Source organism: Phyllostomus discolor, chromosome 9 (assembly GCF_004126475.2).
Source record: "Phyllostomus discolor isolate MPI-MPIP mPhyDis1 chromosome 9, mPhyDis1.pri.v3, whole genome shotgun sequence".
NCBI classification, from domain to species: domain Eukaryota; kingdom Metazoa; phylum Chordata; class Mammalia; order Chiroptera; family Phyllostomidae; genus Phyllostomus; species Phyllostomus discolor.
The window spans coordinates 94,928,874-94,944,541 of NC_040911.2; the positions used below are offsets into that span (position 1 = coordinate 94,928,874).

At 59.0% G+C, this 15,668-nt stretch overlaps 2 protein-coding genes across 6 annotated transcripts; one reads left to right on the forward strand and one right to left on the reverse strand.

The window, feature by feature from the left end:
• CTSA (cathepsin A) lies at positions 1-5,939 on the forward strand. 4 transcript variants are annotated; one of them, XM_036009894.1, is made up of 15 exons: positions 1-159; positions 351-538; positions 673-784; positions 1,021-1,071; positions 1,171-1,257; positions 1,491-1,646; positions 1,952-2,043; positions 2,397-2,481; positions 3,054-3,145; positions 3,228-3,306; positions 3,381-3,520; positions 4,238-4,313; positions 4,969-5,058; positions 5,174-5,311; positions 5,569-5,939. In XM_036009894.1, exons 1-15 carry the CDS (start codon positions 106-108, stop codon positions 5,650-5,652), a joined length of 1,524 nt encoding a protein of 507 aa, XP_035865787.1. In that variant the 5' UTR covers positions 1-105; the 3' UTR covers positions 5,653-5,939. The 4 variants fall into 4 exon arrangements, with proteins under 4 accessions (XP_035865787.1, XP_035865788.1, XP_028380086.1 ...); XM_036009895.1 differs by having other exon boundaries at positions 5,180-5,311; XM_028524285.2 differs by having other exon boundaries at positions 5,207-5,311.
• Positions 5,872-15,529, reverse strand: LOC114506533 (phospholipid transfer protein). 2 transcript variants are annotated; one of them, XM_028524284.2, is made up of 16 exons: positions 15,265-15,529; positions 14,601-14,711; positions 14,418-14,517; positions 13,631-13,759; positions 13,173-13,328; positions 11,877-11,940; positions 11,731-11,794; positions 10,915-11,006; positions 9,726-9,902; positions 9,575-9,634; positions 7,556-7,720; positions 7,391-7,458; positions 6,969-7,011; positions 6,803-6,866; positions 6,642-6,718; positions 5,872-6,228 (listed from the first exon to the last, which is right to left on the reverse strand). In XM_028524284.2, exons 2-16 carry the CDS (start codon positions 14,698-14,700, stop codon positions 6,049-6,051), a joined length of 1,539 nt encoding a protein of 512 aa, XP_028380085.1. In that variant the 5' UTR covers positions 14,701-14,711; positions 15,265-15,529; the 3' UTR covers positions 5,872-6,048. The 2 variants fall into 2 exon arrangements, with proteins under 2 accessions (XP_028380085.1, XP_028380084.1); XM_028524283.2 differs by having other exon boundaries at positions 15,275-15,400.
• Positions 15,530-15,668: the final 139 nt, after the last annotated feature.

Genomic DNA, 15,668 nt, shown 5'->3' on the forward strand with positions numbered 1-15,668 from the left:
GTCCACCCCAGGCCCCGCCCCCTCCACCCAAGGTCAGCAGAAACAGCTGAGCCGGGGAGGCCGTCCATCACGTGACACTGAAATCACATGTGACTGAGCATACACATGACTTGCAGTAGCCAGGCACCTTCAGGAGAGCTGGGACGCGGGGGAGCAGAGGTGAGAAGACGTCGGAGGCTGGAAGGGATCCCGGAGCCACAGCTGCGGGCGCTGGGGGCGGAGGAGGCTCGGTGGTGGGAGCTGGGCTCGGGGCTGGGGATTTCCTCGCCAGAGCGCCGCCAGCGCCTCCCCACGGACGGCTGCGCGCAGCCAGGGACCCAGTAAACAGCAGGCGCCCGCTTCCTCCGCAGATGGTCCGAGCCGCGGTGTCGCCGCCGTGCTTCCTGTTGCTGCTGCTGCTGCTCTTGTGGTCGCCCCGAGGCGAGGCAGCCCCCGATCAGGACGAGATCCAGTGTCTGCCCGGGCTGGCCAAGCAGCCCTCTTTCCGCCAGTACTCCGGCTACCTCAAAGGCTCCGGTTCCAAGCGTCTCCACTACTGGTCCGCAGCTCTCCCTCCCTGGGCGGGGTGGGGGGAGCCCACAGTGATGCCCATCAGGGGAGAGGGCTGGGGAGCGGGGAGGGCTAGAAGAGGCCCCGCCACCTGCACCCACCCCGGCCTGACACCCCTCCCAGGTTTGTGGAGTCCCAGAAGGATCCCAAGAGCAGCCCTGTGGTGCTTTGGCTCAACGGAGGGCCGGGCTGCAGCTCCCTAGATGGCTTCCTCACGGAGCATGGCCCCTTCCTGGTGAGTGGAAAGCAGCTCTCGCCTTCGTGACCCAGGCAGAGGAGAGGGCGGGGACACTTGCCAGAGCAAAAGGCCAGCAAAGAGGGGGGAAAGGACCTCTGTCTTTTTTTTTTTCCCCAAAAAAGTCACCTCTTCCTGAGCCTTAGTTTCTTTATCTGTATCATGGGCTGAACGCAGTGGCCCTCTCCCTCCACCTGGGGGGTTCTTGGGCCTTAATCAGCCACGTCTGTCCTCAGATCCAGCCAGATGGTGTCACCCTGGAGTACAATCCCTATTCGTGGAACCTGGTATGGGCGCTGCTGTGGGTCCTGTGGGGGAGCCTTGGGCTCTTGGATGGGCGGAGCCCTCTGCAGCTGCCTTCCTCCCCCCCCCCCCCCCCCCCCCAGATCGCCAACATCTTATACCTGGAGTCCCCAGCCGGGGTGGGCTTCTCCTACTCCAGTGACAAGGTCTATGCAACCAATGACACTGAGGTGAGTCCTGCACCTGCCCGGGTGCCCCAGCCGCCCTGGCTGTCTGCAGGTGGCCTGATACAGGGAGAGAGAGACCATGGCTGTGGAATCCATTTTTTGCTGTCACGTGCTGTGCACTGTGCCTCCTCACTGTCACTTCCTCTTGCACAAACAGGGTAGGTTGGTGTCATCTGGAGAGTCTTTCCAGCTCAGACACCAAAGTCTCCAGATCCCCTCCCTCGTGCCGTCCCCAGGTCGCCCAGAGTAATTTTGAGGCCCTTCAGGATTTCTTCCGCCTCTTCCCCGAGTACAAGAACAACGAGCTTTTCCTGACGGGAGAGAGCTATGCCGGCATCTACATCCCCACCCTGGCCGTGCTGGTCATGCAGGACCCAAGCATGAACCTTCAGGTGCAGGGCAGCTGCAGGGGGGAAGGGAGGCGACTCGGGACCATAGCTTCCGGGCCAGCGAGGTCAGACAGGCTGCCTCCCCCATCCGACCCGGACTCCTCCATAACACCCTTGCTACCAGCTGGCCTCTCTCGGCTCGTGTGCCTCCTGCGACAGGAAGCTCACCTGTCAGGCTGCCAGCTCTGTTCACTATGTCGTGTGGCCTCCCCCACCCACACACCCCCACAGAGCGCCCTGGGTGTAGGTCCAGGGTGGCTCCTCTTCCTTGCCCTCCTGCTGAGCTGGATACCCTGGCTGTTTCACAGGGATTGGCTGTGGGCAATGGACTCTCCTCCTATGAGCAGAACGACAACTCTCTCGTCTACTTCGCCTACTACCATGGCCTTCTGGGGAACAGGTATGGGAGGGGGGCCGCCGGGCGGTCTTCGGGGTGGGGCAGGTCACAAGATCTCAGGTGTGTCCTCTAGGCACACCAGGTCCCAGGGCCTGCCCTGGTTTATCAGCACATGGTGGGGGCTGGGGTTGCCTAGCAGGGCTTGATGCAAAAAGACCAAAGACCGGAGATTAGAATTTAAAGGGACCAAGGAGACCTGGCGTCATGGCCCAGGGGCAGCTAGGCTGGGGACCTGCATACCACACCCTGTGGTGTATTTCCTTGTCCCCGGGTGTACGGTTGGAGGGAGAAGGTGGGGTTCTGGCCGCCTCCACCCACCGTGGGTCTTTAAGCACTTGCACTCTGATCTTCTCCAGGCTCTGGTCTTCTCTCCAGACCCACTGCTGCTCACAAAGCAAGTGCAACTTCTATGACAACAAAGACCAGGAATGCGTAACCAGCGTAAGGTTCTGCCCCACCCCCATGTGTTACCCCAATACTGTCAGACCTGAGAACAGGACCACATCTCCTCGGGGACTCCCTGTCCCCCATTCTCCATTGTTGCCCTGCCCTGCATCCTTCAGCAGTTGGGTGTTCTCTGGGACACACGAATGTGGGTGCTCCCCCCCCCCACCACTTCCTGTGACTCTCCGGGCAAAGCCTGTAACCCCCTGTGAGGGGACGGGCATTCTCTTATCGAACAGCCGCCACGTGTCAGGACTGCTGAACTGTCAGTGTATGTAGGTTCATCTTCCAGTGTCTCCTTCAAGGGGGATCCTATTATCCCCGTCTTCCCGATGAGGAACTAGGGCCGAGAATGTCAAAGTCACAGGGCTGGAAAGTGGAAGCACTAGGATTTGGAGACCATTATGCCAGATTCTTTGCACTGAGCCTCCGTTTCCCCACCTGTGAAAAAAGTAGCGGGAGGGTAATGGCAGGGCGAAGTAGGAAAGCACCAGATTTTGGGACAAGGAGGTAATGTCATGGGGAGGCGAGGGTGTTGTCCAGCGCAGGGTCTCTGCGTGTCGTTGCAGCTGCAGGAGGTGTCCCGCATCGTGGGCAACTCTGGACTCAACATCTACAACCTCTACGCCCCGTGTGCCGGGGGCGTGCCTGGCCGTGTGAGGTAGGCGCTGCTGGGTGCCCCGTGGGACCAACCCCAGCCCCATCTGGAGGTTCGGGCACCCATCCCCCTGCTTCACGCGCAGGTATGAGAAAGACGCCGTCATCATCCACGACCTGGGTAACATCTTCACTCGCCTGCCGATCAAGCGCACGTGGCATCAGGTGTGCAGGGGCCCGGGCTCCCTCCCGGGGCGGGGCCGGGAAGCGAAGACCCTAACTCTGTCTGTGCCCCTCAGGCACTGCTGCGCTCTGGGGTCAGGGCGCACATGGACCCTCCCTGCACCAACACCACAGCCGCCTCCACCTATCTCAATAACCCTCTTGTGCGGAAGGCCCTGCACATCCCCGAGCAGCTGCCCTCCTGGGACATGTGCAAGTGAGATTCTGTGGCTGCTCGTGGGCGGGGTGGGAGGGAGCGGCAGGCTTTTGGTGCTCGTGGCATCAGAAAAGTTCCCAGGGGTCCCGCATCGTGGGCAACTCTCCTAATTAGGGTTTCGCAGTGGGGGCAGGTGGGCCACAGTGAGTGTTTTGCAGGATGTTTAACTCCTGAGTCGATTGGTATTCAGCCAGTTCATTCTTAAGTGGCCACATGGTTGTTGGAAATATTGATTACTTCCATGGCATTTAATTACCAGACACACGCCCAGCTGCCCTCCCCCACCCCTCACTCCAATGCCATCCATCCCCAGTGGCTCAGCTCTCCTTCGACCCTGCAAGTAAAAAGGTGACGACCTGGCACAGCAGGGGCCACTCAGGTCCCTTTTGAATGGGTCAGTGCCCGGGCCCTGCTGTCATCACACACTGTGCTTCGCACTCCTACAAGCCACTTGCATCCCAGTCATTGAAACAACCAAAGTGTCCCCGTGCATTTCTAAGTGGAAATGGGTTGAGAACCTCTTAGTTCTCTCTCTCCCCTCCCTCGCCCGGCCCACAACCCAGGAGAGTCCTGGAGAGGGGGCCTGAGGAGGGGACTGAGTGAGGCCCGGCTGCCTGCCTCCTAGGCTGGAGCTTGGGGATAGGAGAGGTCTGACCTGTTGACTCTCTCCCCCCACCCAACCCGGTCTTCCTGGGGCCTGCCCACGTGTTCTTGCAGCTTCCTCGTGAATTTACAGTATCGCCGTCTCTACCAAAGCATGCACCCCCAGTACCTTAAGCTGCTCGCCCCACAGGTGAGTAGGGGCAACACAGCTGGGTCCACCCGCAGCCCCGGGACCCCAGAACAGTGGCAGGGCAGGGGAGGCTGAAACTCCAAGAAGTGACGTTGCTTGCCCGAGGGCCTGTGATTGGCAGGGTCGGGATAGGAACCAGGCTCTGGCCCCACCCCATGCTTGTCTGGCATAGGAGTCTGAGGGGTCTGCATTAGCCAAAGAGCCTTGAGGGTGAGAAGAGCCAGTCAGATGGAGTTACAGAGAGGCAGACGGATGGCCAGGGTGGGACAGAGTCTTGTCCAAGGTCACCTAGGAGGGACTGGTAGAGCCAGGTGAGGACCAGGCCTGAAGCGCAGGTTAGAGCACGGGCTCTGGGGTCAGGTAGCCTGGGAGCAAGTCTCTTTACCAACCTGCATGACCCTGGGCAGGTTTCTCATGTATCCAAAGCCTTGCTCTCCCCATCTGTGAAGTGGGATTAGTAATGCTGCCTCCCCTGGTAGGTGAAGTGTTTCTTTCTTAGAGCACTGGGCATGCATTGTAGCAGTCAAAAAACGAAAGCATTTCCTGACCCACGCTGCTTAGCTGGGCCCCTTGAGTTCCCTCGGGGGTGGGGCTTGAACCTGGTGAGGGCAAGGCCTGGGCTCATCCCCAGGCACTTTCCCCTGCTCCGCTCCAGAAATACCGGATCCTACTCTACAACGGGGACGTGGACATGGCCTGCAACTTCATGGGCGACGAGTGGTTTGTGGACTCCCTCAACCAGAAGGTAAGGCAGGGATCTCGGCCCCCGGGTGAGGCTGGTGCAGGGGCAGGGCGAGCCCTGTGCCCGGCCCCGGAGCTCTCCAGGCTTGGCGCCTGAGCACAGGGGTGCCCACGGGTGGCTGCAGGCTGCTAAGTCTTCCCTGGCGGGGCAGATGGAGGTGCAGCGCCGGCCCTGGTTAGTGGACTACAGGGAGAGCGGGGAGCAGATTGGGGGCTTCGTGAAGGAGTTCTCCAACATTGCCTTCCTCACCATCAAGGTAGGGCCTGGGCCTGGCAGGGCCAGCTGGGGCACCCCCGCCCTTTCCTGCCCGTGGCTTTTTATGCTGGGTCACCATCCAGCCCCTTGTAGGGGCAGGTTTTCAGTGCGGGGAGGGTGTGGAAGGGAAGAAGGGAAGGCTTGGGGTGCTGTCAGGGGAGGAGGAAGGTCACTGGCTAGGGAATCTGGGGGGACGAAGGAAGCCACCAGGGGCACAGGCTGTGCAGGGAGGGAATCTCACAGAGCTTTGCTCCGCAGGGCGCTGGACACATGGTGCCCACAGACATGCCCCAGGCTGCCTTCACCATGTTCTCCCGCTTCCTGAATAAAGAGCCGTACTGAGGCCACCACGAGGGTCGGCCCCTGCTGCCTGGTCCAGCGCCTCCCAGCCTCTCCTGCTAGAAGCGAGGTCCCCCTGGACGCTGAAGCCCCCTGCAGGGCAACAGGGGAGTTTGCACTTTATTCCCGGCTGGGGTGGGGCCTGGCCCCTCCCCGCTCCCAGAATGCCCAGGATGCACTGACTGCCACCCCAGGAACAAAGCAGAGCTCAGGACAGCCCTGGGAGGTTGGACGGGCTGTAATTGATGGACTGACTGTGATTACGCAATTAAACTGAGCACAGCTTAAAACTGATCTTCTCTGCGGCACGGGGGTTAGAGAGGACGCTATAAGCCGTGAGGGAGGGGGTGCGAGGCACTGGAGTCCTGAGAGCGGCCCTCAGGGGTGGGGGTTAAGGGCTCAGGCAGCCGCCGTTGGGGGTGGTGTGGAGGGTGCCGTGGAGGGTGGTGTGGAGGGCGGCCTGGAGGGTGGTGGGGCTCGGGATGTTGGGGAGCCCCTGGTGGTCGCAGGCCGTTTCTTCTCGATCACCTCTCGCAGCCCTTTGGCAAAATGGAGGTCAGCCCCGATGGTGAGGAAGCCCTGTGCAGAGGGGCAGAGAAGGAAGTCTGTTCATTCCGGTACTGAGGCGAGTTTAGAGAGAGAGTCCTTGGCCTTGAAGGGGCTCTCAGTCTCATGGGACAGACGGGCCAGCAAAGCACTTCTTATGACCCCCCCCCGAGGGGTGCTGCAATAGAGGCTGCAGGAGTACAGCTTGGGGGGCTGCAGGGGGGCTTCCTGGAGGTGACCTCTCAGCTAAGATCTGAAGGATGGATAGGCATTGGGGGCGGAATCAGGGAAGAGTTCCAAGGTAGGGGCACAGCCTGTGCAAAGGGCTGGAGGGGTCTGTGTACGACTCAAGGGGGTGGGGGCTGGAGGCAGGGAGGGGCCCGCACTCCCAGCCTGCGGGGGGGGGGGGTGGCTCTGCCCTCCTTCCCCGTGGTTGCCCCACTCACCGCATGGTTCGTCACCACTTCTCGCACGAAGTCCATGCCCTCAGGTAGTGGGATCTGCACCCCACGCCGGGTCCGCTCTGTGGGTGAGGACAGCCGACTCAGTCTGGGCCTACCCGGGTCCCCCTGGCTCCCCGCTCCCTCCTCATGACCCCTACCCCTACCATTGATCAGGGGCATCACCCCCAACTGCAGCATGGTCTTCAGAGGGGCCTGCAGCGGGATCAGCTGGGCGGGAGGAGGGATGCAGTCAGGCCCGAGGGGGCGGTGGGCTTGCCCTAGCCGCTCACCCTGACCCCAGCCCCCGCCCACCCATCGTTCCCCACTCACTGCCAGCGACTCGAGTGCAGAATGGTTCGAGTAGATTCGGAACCTGGGGGAGAGAAAAAAATGCCTGGTGGGCATGAGCCAGGAAGCTCCCCTCCATCTGGCCACCAGGAGCTGAGCTTCAGTCTCAGGTGTCCCACCTACACCCTTCCCGGGGGTTCTGCCACTCCAGCTGTGTCCTCGGAGAGCCATTTCTCCCTCTAGGTGTCCTTTTCTCCACTTTGGCTATTTGTCAAGCCCTTCCACCCCAATGGCTAATACATAAAGTACTTCTGGGGTATTAACAAAGACCACAGCTCTCCAGTGGCGTATTGGTACGACTGAATTTTGGCTCCCCAGTTCTGTTAGGCAGGGGTGATTATCCTGAAGACGCCGAGGCTCAGGGAGGTTAAGAGCTTGCCCAAGATTTTCAGACATCCGCATACTTGCGCAGGTCCAGATGGATGCGCAGCGCCTTCCCCTGGAGGGCCACCTTGGCGCTGAGACGGGCGTCCTGCGGGTACGTGGGGAGGGGCGCTGTGTCACTGACCGGGCAGGTACCCAGCCCCCTTCTCCCCCGCCCTCAGCAGCCCTCACTCGGGTGCCCGCACCATGATCATGCTGGACAGCTGGACCTCGGGCAGGTTGGGGGGGACCAGCGCGATGCTGACACTGGCAGTGACAGTGATGGTGGTGCCTGAGGGCTTGATGGTGCAGTGCGGCGCTTCCAAGACCTTCAGTTCCAGCTTCAGCGGAGAGTCGATCACCGCTGGGCTCTGGGGACAGAGCAGGGAGGGAGGGTCAAGTCCCGGGTCCGTTCCCAGGGAGCCCACCTGGAGGAGCGGGTGGCTCAGACTCTGCCTTCTAGGGACCCAGAGTGACGAGTCCGAACGAGCTGTGGCTTCCCAAACCCCACAGAACTGTGTCCAGAGTCTGTGCCTTTGTGCAAAGAAACATCTTGTTCTAAGGATGTCTCCTGCCCTGGCTGGTGTGGCTCGGTGGATTGAGTGCTGGCCTGTGAACTGAAATGTCGCCGGTTCAATTCCCAGTCAGGGCACGTGCCCGGGGTGTGGGGGCCAGGCCCCTGGTGGGGGGCGTGCGAGGCAACTGATTGATGTATCTCTCACACACTGATGGTTGTCTCCCTCTTTTTCATTCTCTCTTCCCCTCTCTCTAAAAATACATGAAATCTTAAAATAAAGTGTCTCCTTACTTCTCTTTCTGCTTTCCTAAGTTCTCAGTATTCACGATCCGCCTCCCATCCCGACTCCTCGGGGACGGTGTCTTTGCGTCACATATCCCAGCCTGTGGCCGTATCTCCTTTCCCTGAACTGCTGTGCTGTTGCTTCTAGAGGCTGTGCGGCAGCACCGTTAGACTCCCACACTGCCCAAACACTTACTCTTGAGCAAACACTTCCTTTTTTCTCTATTTTTTTTAAGATCTTAATTTATTTTTAGAGAGAGAGGAAGGGGAGGAGACAGAGAGGGAGAAAAACATCCATGTGTGGTTGCCTCTCACGTTTCCCCCACTGGGGACCTGGCCCGAAACCCAGGCATGCGCCCTGACTGGGAATTGAACCGGTGAGCTTCTGGTTCACAGGCCAGTGTTCAATCCACTGAGCCGCACCAGCCGGGGCCAGACACTTCGTTTAAACCTCAACGTGATCTTGTGAGGCAGGTATTTTCCTTTTTGGGATGGGGAAATTGAGGGACAGAGGGCTCGAGTAACTTGTCCAAGGTTAGACAGTGACGCAGTTGCAGAACTGGGGTTCCGACCCAGGCAGTCTGGCGTGCTCTTAGAAGCTGTGCTTGGCCGCACGTTTGACGGTGGTGATGATGATGATGATGATGATGATGATGATGGCAATACCAACGGCAGCCAGTGTCTATTGAACACTTATTCTGTCCCGGGTACTATTCTACTTGCATTACGTGTATTAATTCTTTTAATCCTAGTGCCCTGGCTGGCATAGCTCAGTGGGTTGAGTGCAGGCTGCGAACCAAAGCATCACAGGTTTGATTCCCAGTCAGGCCACATACCTGGGTTGCAGGCCACGGGCCCCAGCAACCACACATTGATGTTTCTTTCTCTCTCTTTCTCCCTCCCTTCCCTCTCTAAAAATAAAATTTAAAAAATTATTTTAATCCTCGTGACAGCCCTGGGAGGTTGTACGGTATAGTGGAGAATGCCAGTGTGCCCTGGAATCACAGTTTCATGATCCAGGTGCAAATCCCAACTCCATCATTTACGAAACCGAACTGAGGACACTGGAAGTTATTTCTGGTTGAATGTTGAACTCCCACCCCTCTCCCCATTACACAAGGGGAAAGAAGCAAAAAGAACAGCCTGTCAGTCACTAAAGCCCCTACACTCCCTTGCAGAGCCTGGGTCCTCAGCCCGTCCTCGTCACCACTTCGAGTATTAGGACGGATGGAGCAGGAACTAGCGAGCCCCCTTCATGGACTTAGCTACAGGCTTGGCCAGGTGAGGGACTTGGCCAGAGGCCAGGCCTTCTGTCTACTCCACGGCTGCCATTTGGGGTCTCCACCTCCGGACCTCTCCGGTCAGTCCCCTGCAGGCGGTGTGCCCACCCACCCGGGCCACGTCCTTACCTCCCACCGATGCTCACCTGCAGGACGATGCTGCCGAAGTAGGAGGCCCTCAGCAGCACGTCCAGGTCGTGGGGCACCTGCTCAGGGGAACGGGGTGGTGAGGCAGGGTCCTCAGGAGCTCCATCGCGGGTCCCCTCTCACCCATCCCACCAACAGGCCCCGGCATACCTTGTCCCCAACCAGCGACAGCTTCAGGGCCCCTGCCCGGAAGTAGCTCTCCAAGGCTGAGTCGAAGAAGAACTCGGAGAAGGCCACGTACACCATCCGCTCCTCCTCCTGCAGCTGGGGCTCCACTGCCCGGTTAGGGAAGCTCCGGTTCCCCTGGGCCAGGGGATAGAAGGCCCCCTGGGGTAGGGGCATCAGGGTCAGGGCCAAGGCCAACTGGCCCGGCACAAGGATGTCTCCAGGCCCAGTGTGAAGGGCCAAGGCCAACTGGCCCGGCACAAGGATGTCTCCAGGCCCAGTGTGAGGCACTGGGAGGGGTGGTGGGGAGCCGGACCCAGCTACTGTCCTCGAGGGACCCGCAAGCACACACCCTCAAAGGCTCGGGAAGGAGGGCAGCTGGAGTGCTGCGAGGAAGCAAGGCCAGCAGACCTGGGAAGGGAGGCTCAGGATGGGTTCGAGGAGGAGGGGCCATTTGAGTGGGCCTTGAAAGCTAAGTAAAGACGGCAGCTACTGCTTCCATGTATGTAGTGATTCTTCCATGCCCTTTCCGCACGCAGACTGACTCCTTCAGTCCCCTGAGCTGTGTTTCCTCACGGTGTCATTTCCATGTACATGTCAGAAAACAGGCACAGAGAGAGAGGCAAGGCTGCTGGCTCCAGGCCACACAGCTGCTCAGCGGCAGAGCCAGGATCTGAACTTCAGGCGCTCTCGCTCCGGAATCTGTGCTCTGACACTCTGCTCTACTCCAGGAGGAGATCAAAGGTGCTGTGTGGCCTTGGGCAAAGGACGTCACCTCTCTGAGCGAGCTTCCACATTCCTACAGCGGGCATAACGTCAGTGCCCAATTCTCGGGGTTGTGAAAGGGTGAAATGAGATTGTGTGCACGGAACTCTGCGTCCAGCTCCCACAGGGCAGATGGGGGAAGGCGGTGCACGAGCCAAGGCCCCAGAGTAGGAAGCAGGGGCGGGGCAACTTTGAGAACGAGTAGCTGCAGAGGCCCAGGGTGAAGTTAGAAAGCTGGGGCCAGACCCAGGAGGCGGGCCTAACTCTGCAGGCAGCAGGGGGCCACACATTCCCAGCCTGTGGAGCCGGCTGCTGTCCTAAGAGCTGTGCTTTAGGAAGACAAAGCCAGTGACTTCAGGGAGAAGGAGGGAATCGGGTGCCAGATGCGTCAGCGGGGAGGGCAGCTCACCCGGAACTCCATGTCCAGATTGCTGGTGGAGACCTCAGGGTCCTTCAGGATGGAGTAGTCAATGCCAACGAGATTGTCCACAGGGCTGCGTACTGCGGGGAGGGGCCCAAATCACGGCAAGCTGTGTGAGGCTCGGCCAAGTGCTTCAGCTCTCTGGGCCCCAGTGTCTCACCCGCAAGTATTATCACGTGGTCATGATAACACTTCCCTCTAGGGTTGTTGTGAGGATCGGATTAGTTTTCTATGGAAAGCACTTAGTGCCTGATGTGCAGTGAGTGCTCAACAATAGTAGCTATTATTACTATTACTATTATTATTATTATTGGTAAGGGGCTTCATCAGATCACTAAACAAGATGGCAAGGGATTCCCTTCCCTCCTGGTTTCCCCTGCCCCCTCCTCCCCTGCCCATTCCCCACAGCAGATGGAGGTCACAGCTCAGGCAAAGAGAATTCACACTAACTGAGCACCTACTAAGTGCCAGGCGATGACTACAAAGAGGGCCCCGGTGACCCACAAGCACACACTGAGGATCTTGACAACCAGCCCTCAGTTAATCGTCACAGCGACCCCAGGGGGAGGCCTCAACCGCCAAGTGAGGACACCAAGGCCCAGAGAAAAGTGGATACTTATCTGGGGTCACACAGCACATCGGCAGAGACCACATTGGACTCCAAGGCCGGTCCACAGCAGGGCGTGGGAGGAGCTTACTTGCTCTGAAGGGCCGCCTGACAGCTGTGCACCGGCCCCCTTCCCCCGCCCCATTCCAGCCCCGGGGCCTGGCCCAGAGCTCGCCGCCCCGCCAGCACCGACTCACCAGGCACGGTGTCCAGAAGGGAGTTGAGCAGCACCGTCCCTGCATGGTAGAGCACCGGGCAGATCTGGGAAGCGGGTGCCAGAGTCAGGGCCTTTGAAAGGGAGGGCACCCCCCTGCCGGTCCCCCAGACCTGCTGCCGCCCACACCTGCTGGTTGAGGAGGAAGCGCATCCCTGAGGTGATGAACGTGGAGAGGATTTCATACAACTTCCTGCGAGGAGAGGAGAGGCCAGTGAGCCCGGGCCTTGCCCCATCCAAATGCAGGCCCAGAGAAGTCGCAGTGATCAGCAAGATGGGGGCAAGGGGCTGGACGCATCGACTTTGACCCGAACTACCAGCTCTTCAACAGAGGTGTTCCATGACTGGGCCCAAAGCCCCTCCAGCCTTATGCACAAGGGCCCTCCTACCCCAACCCCCCATAAGCCAAATGAATCTGGCCACGGTTCCTCAAACCTGCTCTGAGCATCCCACCTCCACATGATCACCCATGCCCTCACTTCCACCCCAAGGCCCACATTCTGTATTTCCCTGCCTAGGCTCAGATGCTTCCTCTTTCAGGCAGTCTTCCCAGATGACTTTCTTAGTCCCCAGAGTACTTCCTGAGTCCTCAAGGCCCCAGTGACAAATGTGTTTTCCCTCCAACTAGGCTCTGAGCTTCTTTCTTAATCCTCAGGGAAAAAAGTGGCATATACTTTTTTTAAAAAAATCCTCATCTGAAGATATTTTTTAATTGATTTTAGAGAGAGAGGAAAGGAGGGCAGAGAGACAGAGAGAGAGAAAGAGAGAGAGAAACACTGATGTGAGAAATATTGATTGCCTCCCTTAAGCGACCTGATGGAGGATCGAACCCGCAGCTTAGGTATGTACCCTGACTGGGAGTTGAACCCTTAACTCAGGTTGACTCCCCAACCAACTGAGCCACACTCGCCAGGGCGGCATACACTTTGCTGAATAATTAAAATGCGCCAGTGTACCAACAACAGATGACAAATCTACCATTTCTTCTCCCTGACTCTCTTCTGGGACCAGCACAAAGGCCCAAACCTGCGTCTGTGTTACTATTTTTGTTATAACTAATAAGAGCCATCCATTATCGAGAACCCATTTCATGCCCAATTGTGCACTCATATCCTCACGGTTACTCTCATCTGGGTGGCCACTTATCATATCCCAGGTACTGGTCTAAATAGTTTTACACGTATCAACACAAACAGGCCTCTCGACATCTTATAAAACAGTTTCTATTATCATCCTCCTATTACCAATGAGGAAACTGAGGCTCAGAGCTTCAGCGACTTGCCCGAGGTCACAGAGCCAGGAAACAGTGGCGCTGACATTCGTACCCAGTCGGTCTGACTCCCAAGTCCGTGCACTTTGCACTGCACTAGGCAGAGGGACTGCGGAGCTCCGAGTGGGTGCGCTGGAATTGGGGGCGGGGCTTACCCGAAGGTTCCCCCGAAGGCTGCGCGCATTCTGGAGACAGAGGCCTCGCAGGAGACGTTGGCGACTTTGATCCGGCCGGAGGCATCCCCGGAGAGCTGCAGAGCGGTGCGGATGGATATACCCTCCGCGGAGGCATTGATGTAGCCTCCATCGTAGCTGCCGGGAGTGGGGAGAGGGGTGCGGGGTCAGCGTTCACCCAAGCTTGGAGCTTAACGGAGACTTCACTGCCCACTCCCCATCCCCGTACATCATGATGCCTCTTAAGAAGGCTTCACTTTTGCACAGTTTACCAGATGTTCTACCAGACCCTCTCAGCCCCCGTGAAGTGCGCATGACCGTCCCCATTGTACAGATGAAGAAACTGAGACTCAGAAAGGCTAAGGGATTGCCCACACCCCCACATCATCCTCAGCCCTCCTGCCCCACTTGCCACTCCCCTGAGGGCGCCAGGTCCTCACAAGAACCAGTAGAGAAGCTGCCTCCGAAAGCCCAGCCTCAAGGAGGCGTTGCTGATCTGTAGCACCAGCTCCTGCTCTGGCTGGAAATGGAGCTTGGAGGACATCAGCTGCAGCTCTATGACCTTCACCCTGCAGGAGGCGTCAGGGTCAGATTCAAGGCCAAGCGGGGAGGCCACTCAGCGGGAAATTCAGCCCCTCCTCTTCCAGCCCAGGGCCTGGAGAAACTGGGGTGGCTGGAATGAATTATTCCATTGCTCTGCAGGTGCCCACCCTGGGTTTGGGTGGCTCGACTTGGGCCACGGTGGCTCCGAAATGAGCTTCTCCTGACTCACGTGTGAAGTGAGTTTCCCCCCTTCCCTTAGAAGTCTTGTTGCTTGCCCTCCCTTCCCTCCCACACCCTGGGGTTGCTAGACCCGGTCTTTTAGCCGTGTCTTCTGTCTACCTTATCTAACATCTGATCTCCCAGTCCCTACTGTTCCAAACCAAGGGACTTTATCTGTTCCCAGGACCTCTCCCATTAGCTACACTCGGGTGCCATAGACCTAACTTCGGTCCATTGGCAAGTTTCTAGACTCTGCTTCTCAGGCGCTGTTTGGCCACGCCTCAATTCCACTTAGCTGTTATTGGCCCCGCCTACATTTCCTAGGCCACGCCCACCCTCTTGATTCCCACCTATGTTGGCAGGTTTGGTCTTTATCTTCTAGGCCCCATCCTATTTCCTAAGTCCCACTTCATCTATTTGGCCACGCCCATCCTTCGAAGCCCCGCCCAGAGGCTCCCTCCTTACTCGGAGATGTTGTAGATGAAGTGGCCCTCTCTGCCTCCCAGGTCCGGAATGGTGATAGTCTCCAGCTCTTCCTCCAGAAAGCGTAGCCCCTCCTGCTTCACTGAGGCAGGAGCCAGACCGTTAGCTGCTGCACTCGCTGCTGGGGTGACCCCACCCTCAACTGCCCCCGCCCGCGCCCCTTACCCAGATCCAGCGCCTGGGAGGTGATGCGGAGCTTGCAGCCGGGGATCTCGGCGTGAGCTCCTGCCACCAGGGCTAAGAAGAGGGCCCAGAAGAGGGCCATGGCGAGCGGGCCTGAGGGTAGGGTGGGTCACGGGAGTCACTCGGCCGCTAAGAGCCACTCCTCGGATGTCCAGCCAAGAGAGGGGCTGGTGCGGGCCGTTACTCTCAAGATAGCTCTTCGGGGAATTTGGACCAATAACATTGGCTCCATTTGACAGATGCAAAAACTGAGACTGAGAAAGACGACGCGACTGGCGCTCTGGCCCCCAGAGGATTTGGAGCACGGGGGAGGGGGAGGGGATATCTTCGGTTCTCTCGTGCAACCGCTGCGTGACGAATTTGGACCTCCCCAACAACCTCTTTCCTTTAGCAGAAGGCAGGCGCAGCTTGCCCGTTACCATGGGAACGGCTGCACGCGCATTCCTGGGGGCTAGCTTGCAGTTTCCCAGGCCCCGAGCCGGGGACGAGAGGGGTGTCTCCGCTCCCCCGGGTCCTAAATCTCTGCCACAGGGATTTTTGACTGGTGACCCCCATCTCAACGCCCTCCTTCATGGGGTAGCCTCCCCACCCCGGGTTTAGTAGACCACGCGGCTCAGCGAAGGCCTAGGAGTGGGTGGGAACGCACCCCAACTCACTGCGGTGGAGCTGGGAGCTGGGGGTGGAGGGTCGGCGCGGTCACGTGGGGCGGCTGGCAGCGCAAGAGATCCGGGCGGCGGGGTCTGGCGGGCCGCGCTGTTCCATCCGCCTTTATAAAGCCGGGCCTCTCTGACCCCCCTCCTCTTCCCGCTCTCCCCTCCTCCCTCGGGAGTTGGGAGGGGATGGGGCGGGACGCTGGCAGCCCCGGTGGTAGAGAAGGCTGTACAGAGCCCCGTGACAGGCCCGGACGCTGTCAAGACAAGTGGCAGACCCAAGCCGAACTGGAGGGGGGGGAAGTGCAGGAGTCGGCCCGCCGGCCCCAACAATCCCCCCTTCCCTGGGACCTCGGTTCAGATCCCAGTTACTCATCCCGTCCTGCAGGATGCTGGGCAA

Excerpts from the sequence above, each read along its gene's own strand:
- LOC114506533 (XM_028524284.2), bottom strand. The coding sequence starts at position 14,700 with ATGGCCCTCTTCTGGGCCCTCTTCTTAGCCCTGGTGGCAGGAGCTCAC. Across the intron at positions 9,903-10,914 it reads ATCTGGACATGGAGTTCCGG|GGGGCCTTCTATCCCCTGGC; the intron begins GTGAGCTGCCCT and ends CCCCTACCCCAG. Across the intron at positions 7,721-9,574 it reads TCGGCAGCATCGTCCTGCAG|AGCCCAGCGGTGATCGACTC; the intron begins GTGAGCATCGGT and ends CTCTGTCCCCAG.
- CTSA (XM_036009894.1), top strand. The coding sequence starts at position 106 with ATGACTTGCAGTAGCCAGGCACCTTCAGGAGAGCTGGGACGCGGGGGA. Across the intron at positions 539-672 it reads TCCAAGCGTCTCCACTACTG|GTTTGTGGAGTCCCAGAAGG; the intron begins GTCCGCAGCTCT and ends CACCCCTCCCAG. Across the intron at positions 2,044-2,396 it reads CATGGCCTTCTGGGGAACAG|GCTCTGGTCTTCTCTCCAGA; the intron begins GTATGGGAGGGG and ends GATCTTCTCCAG.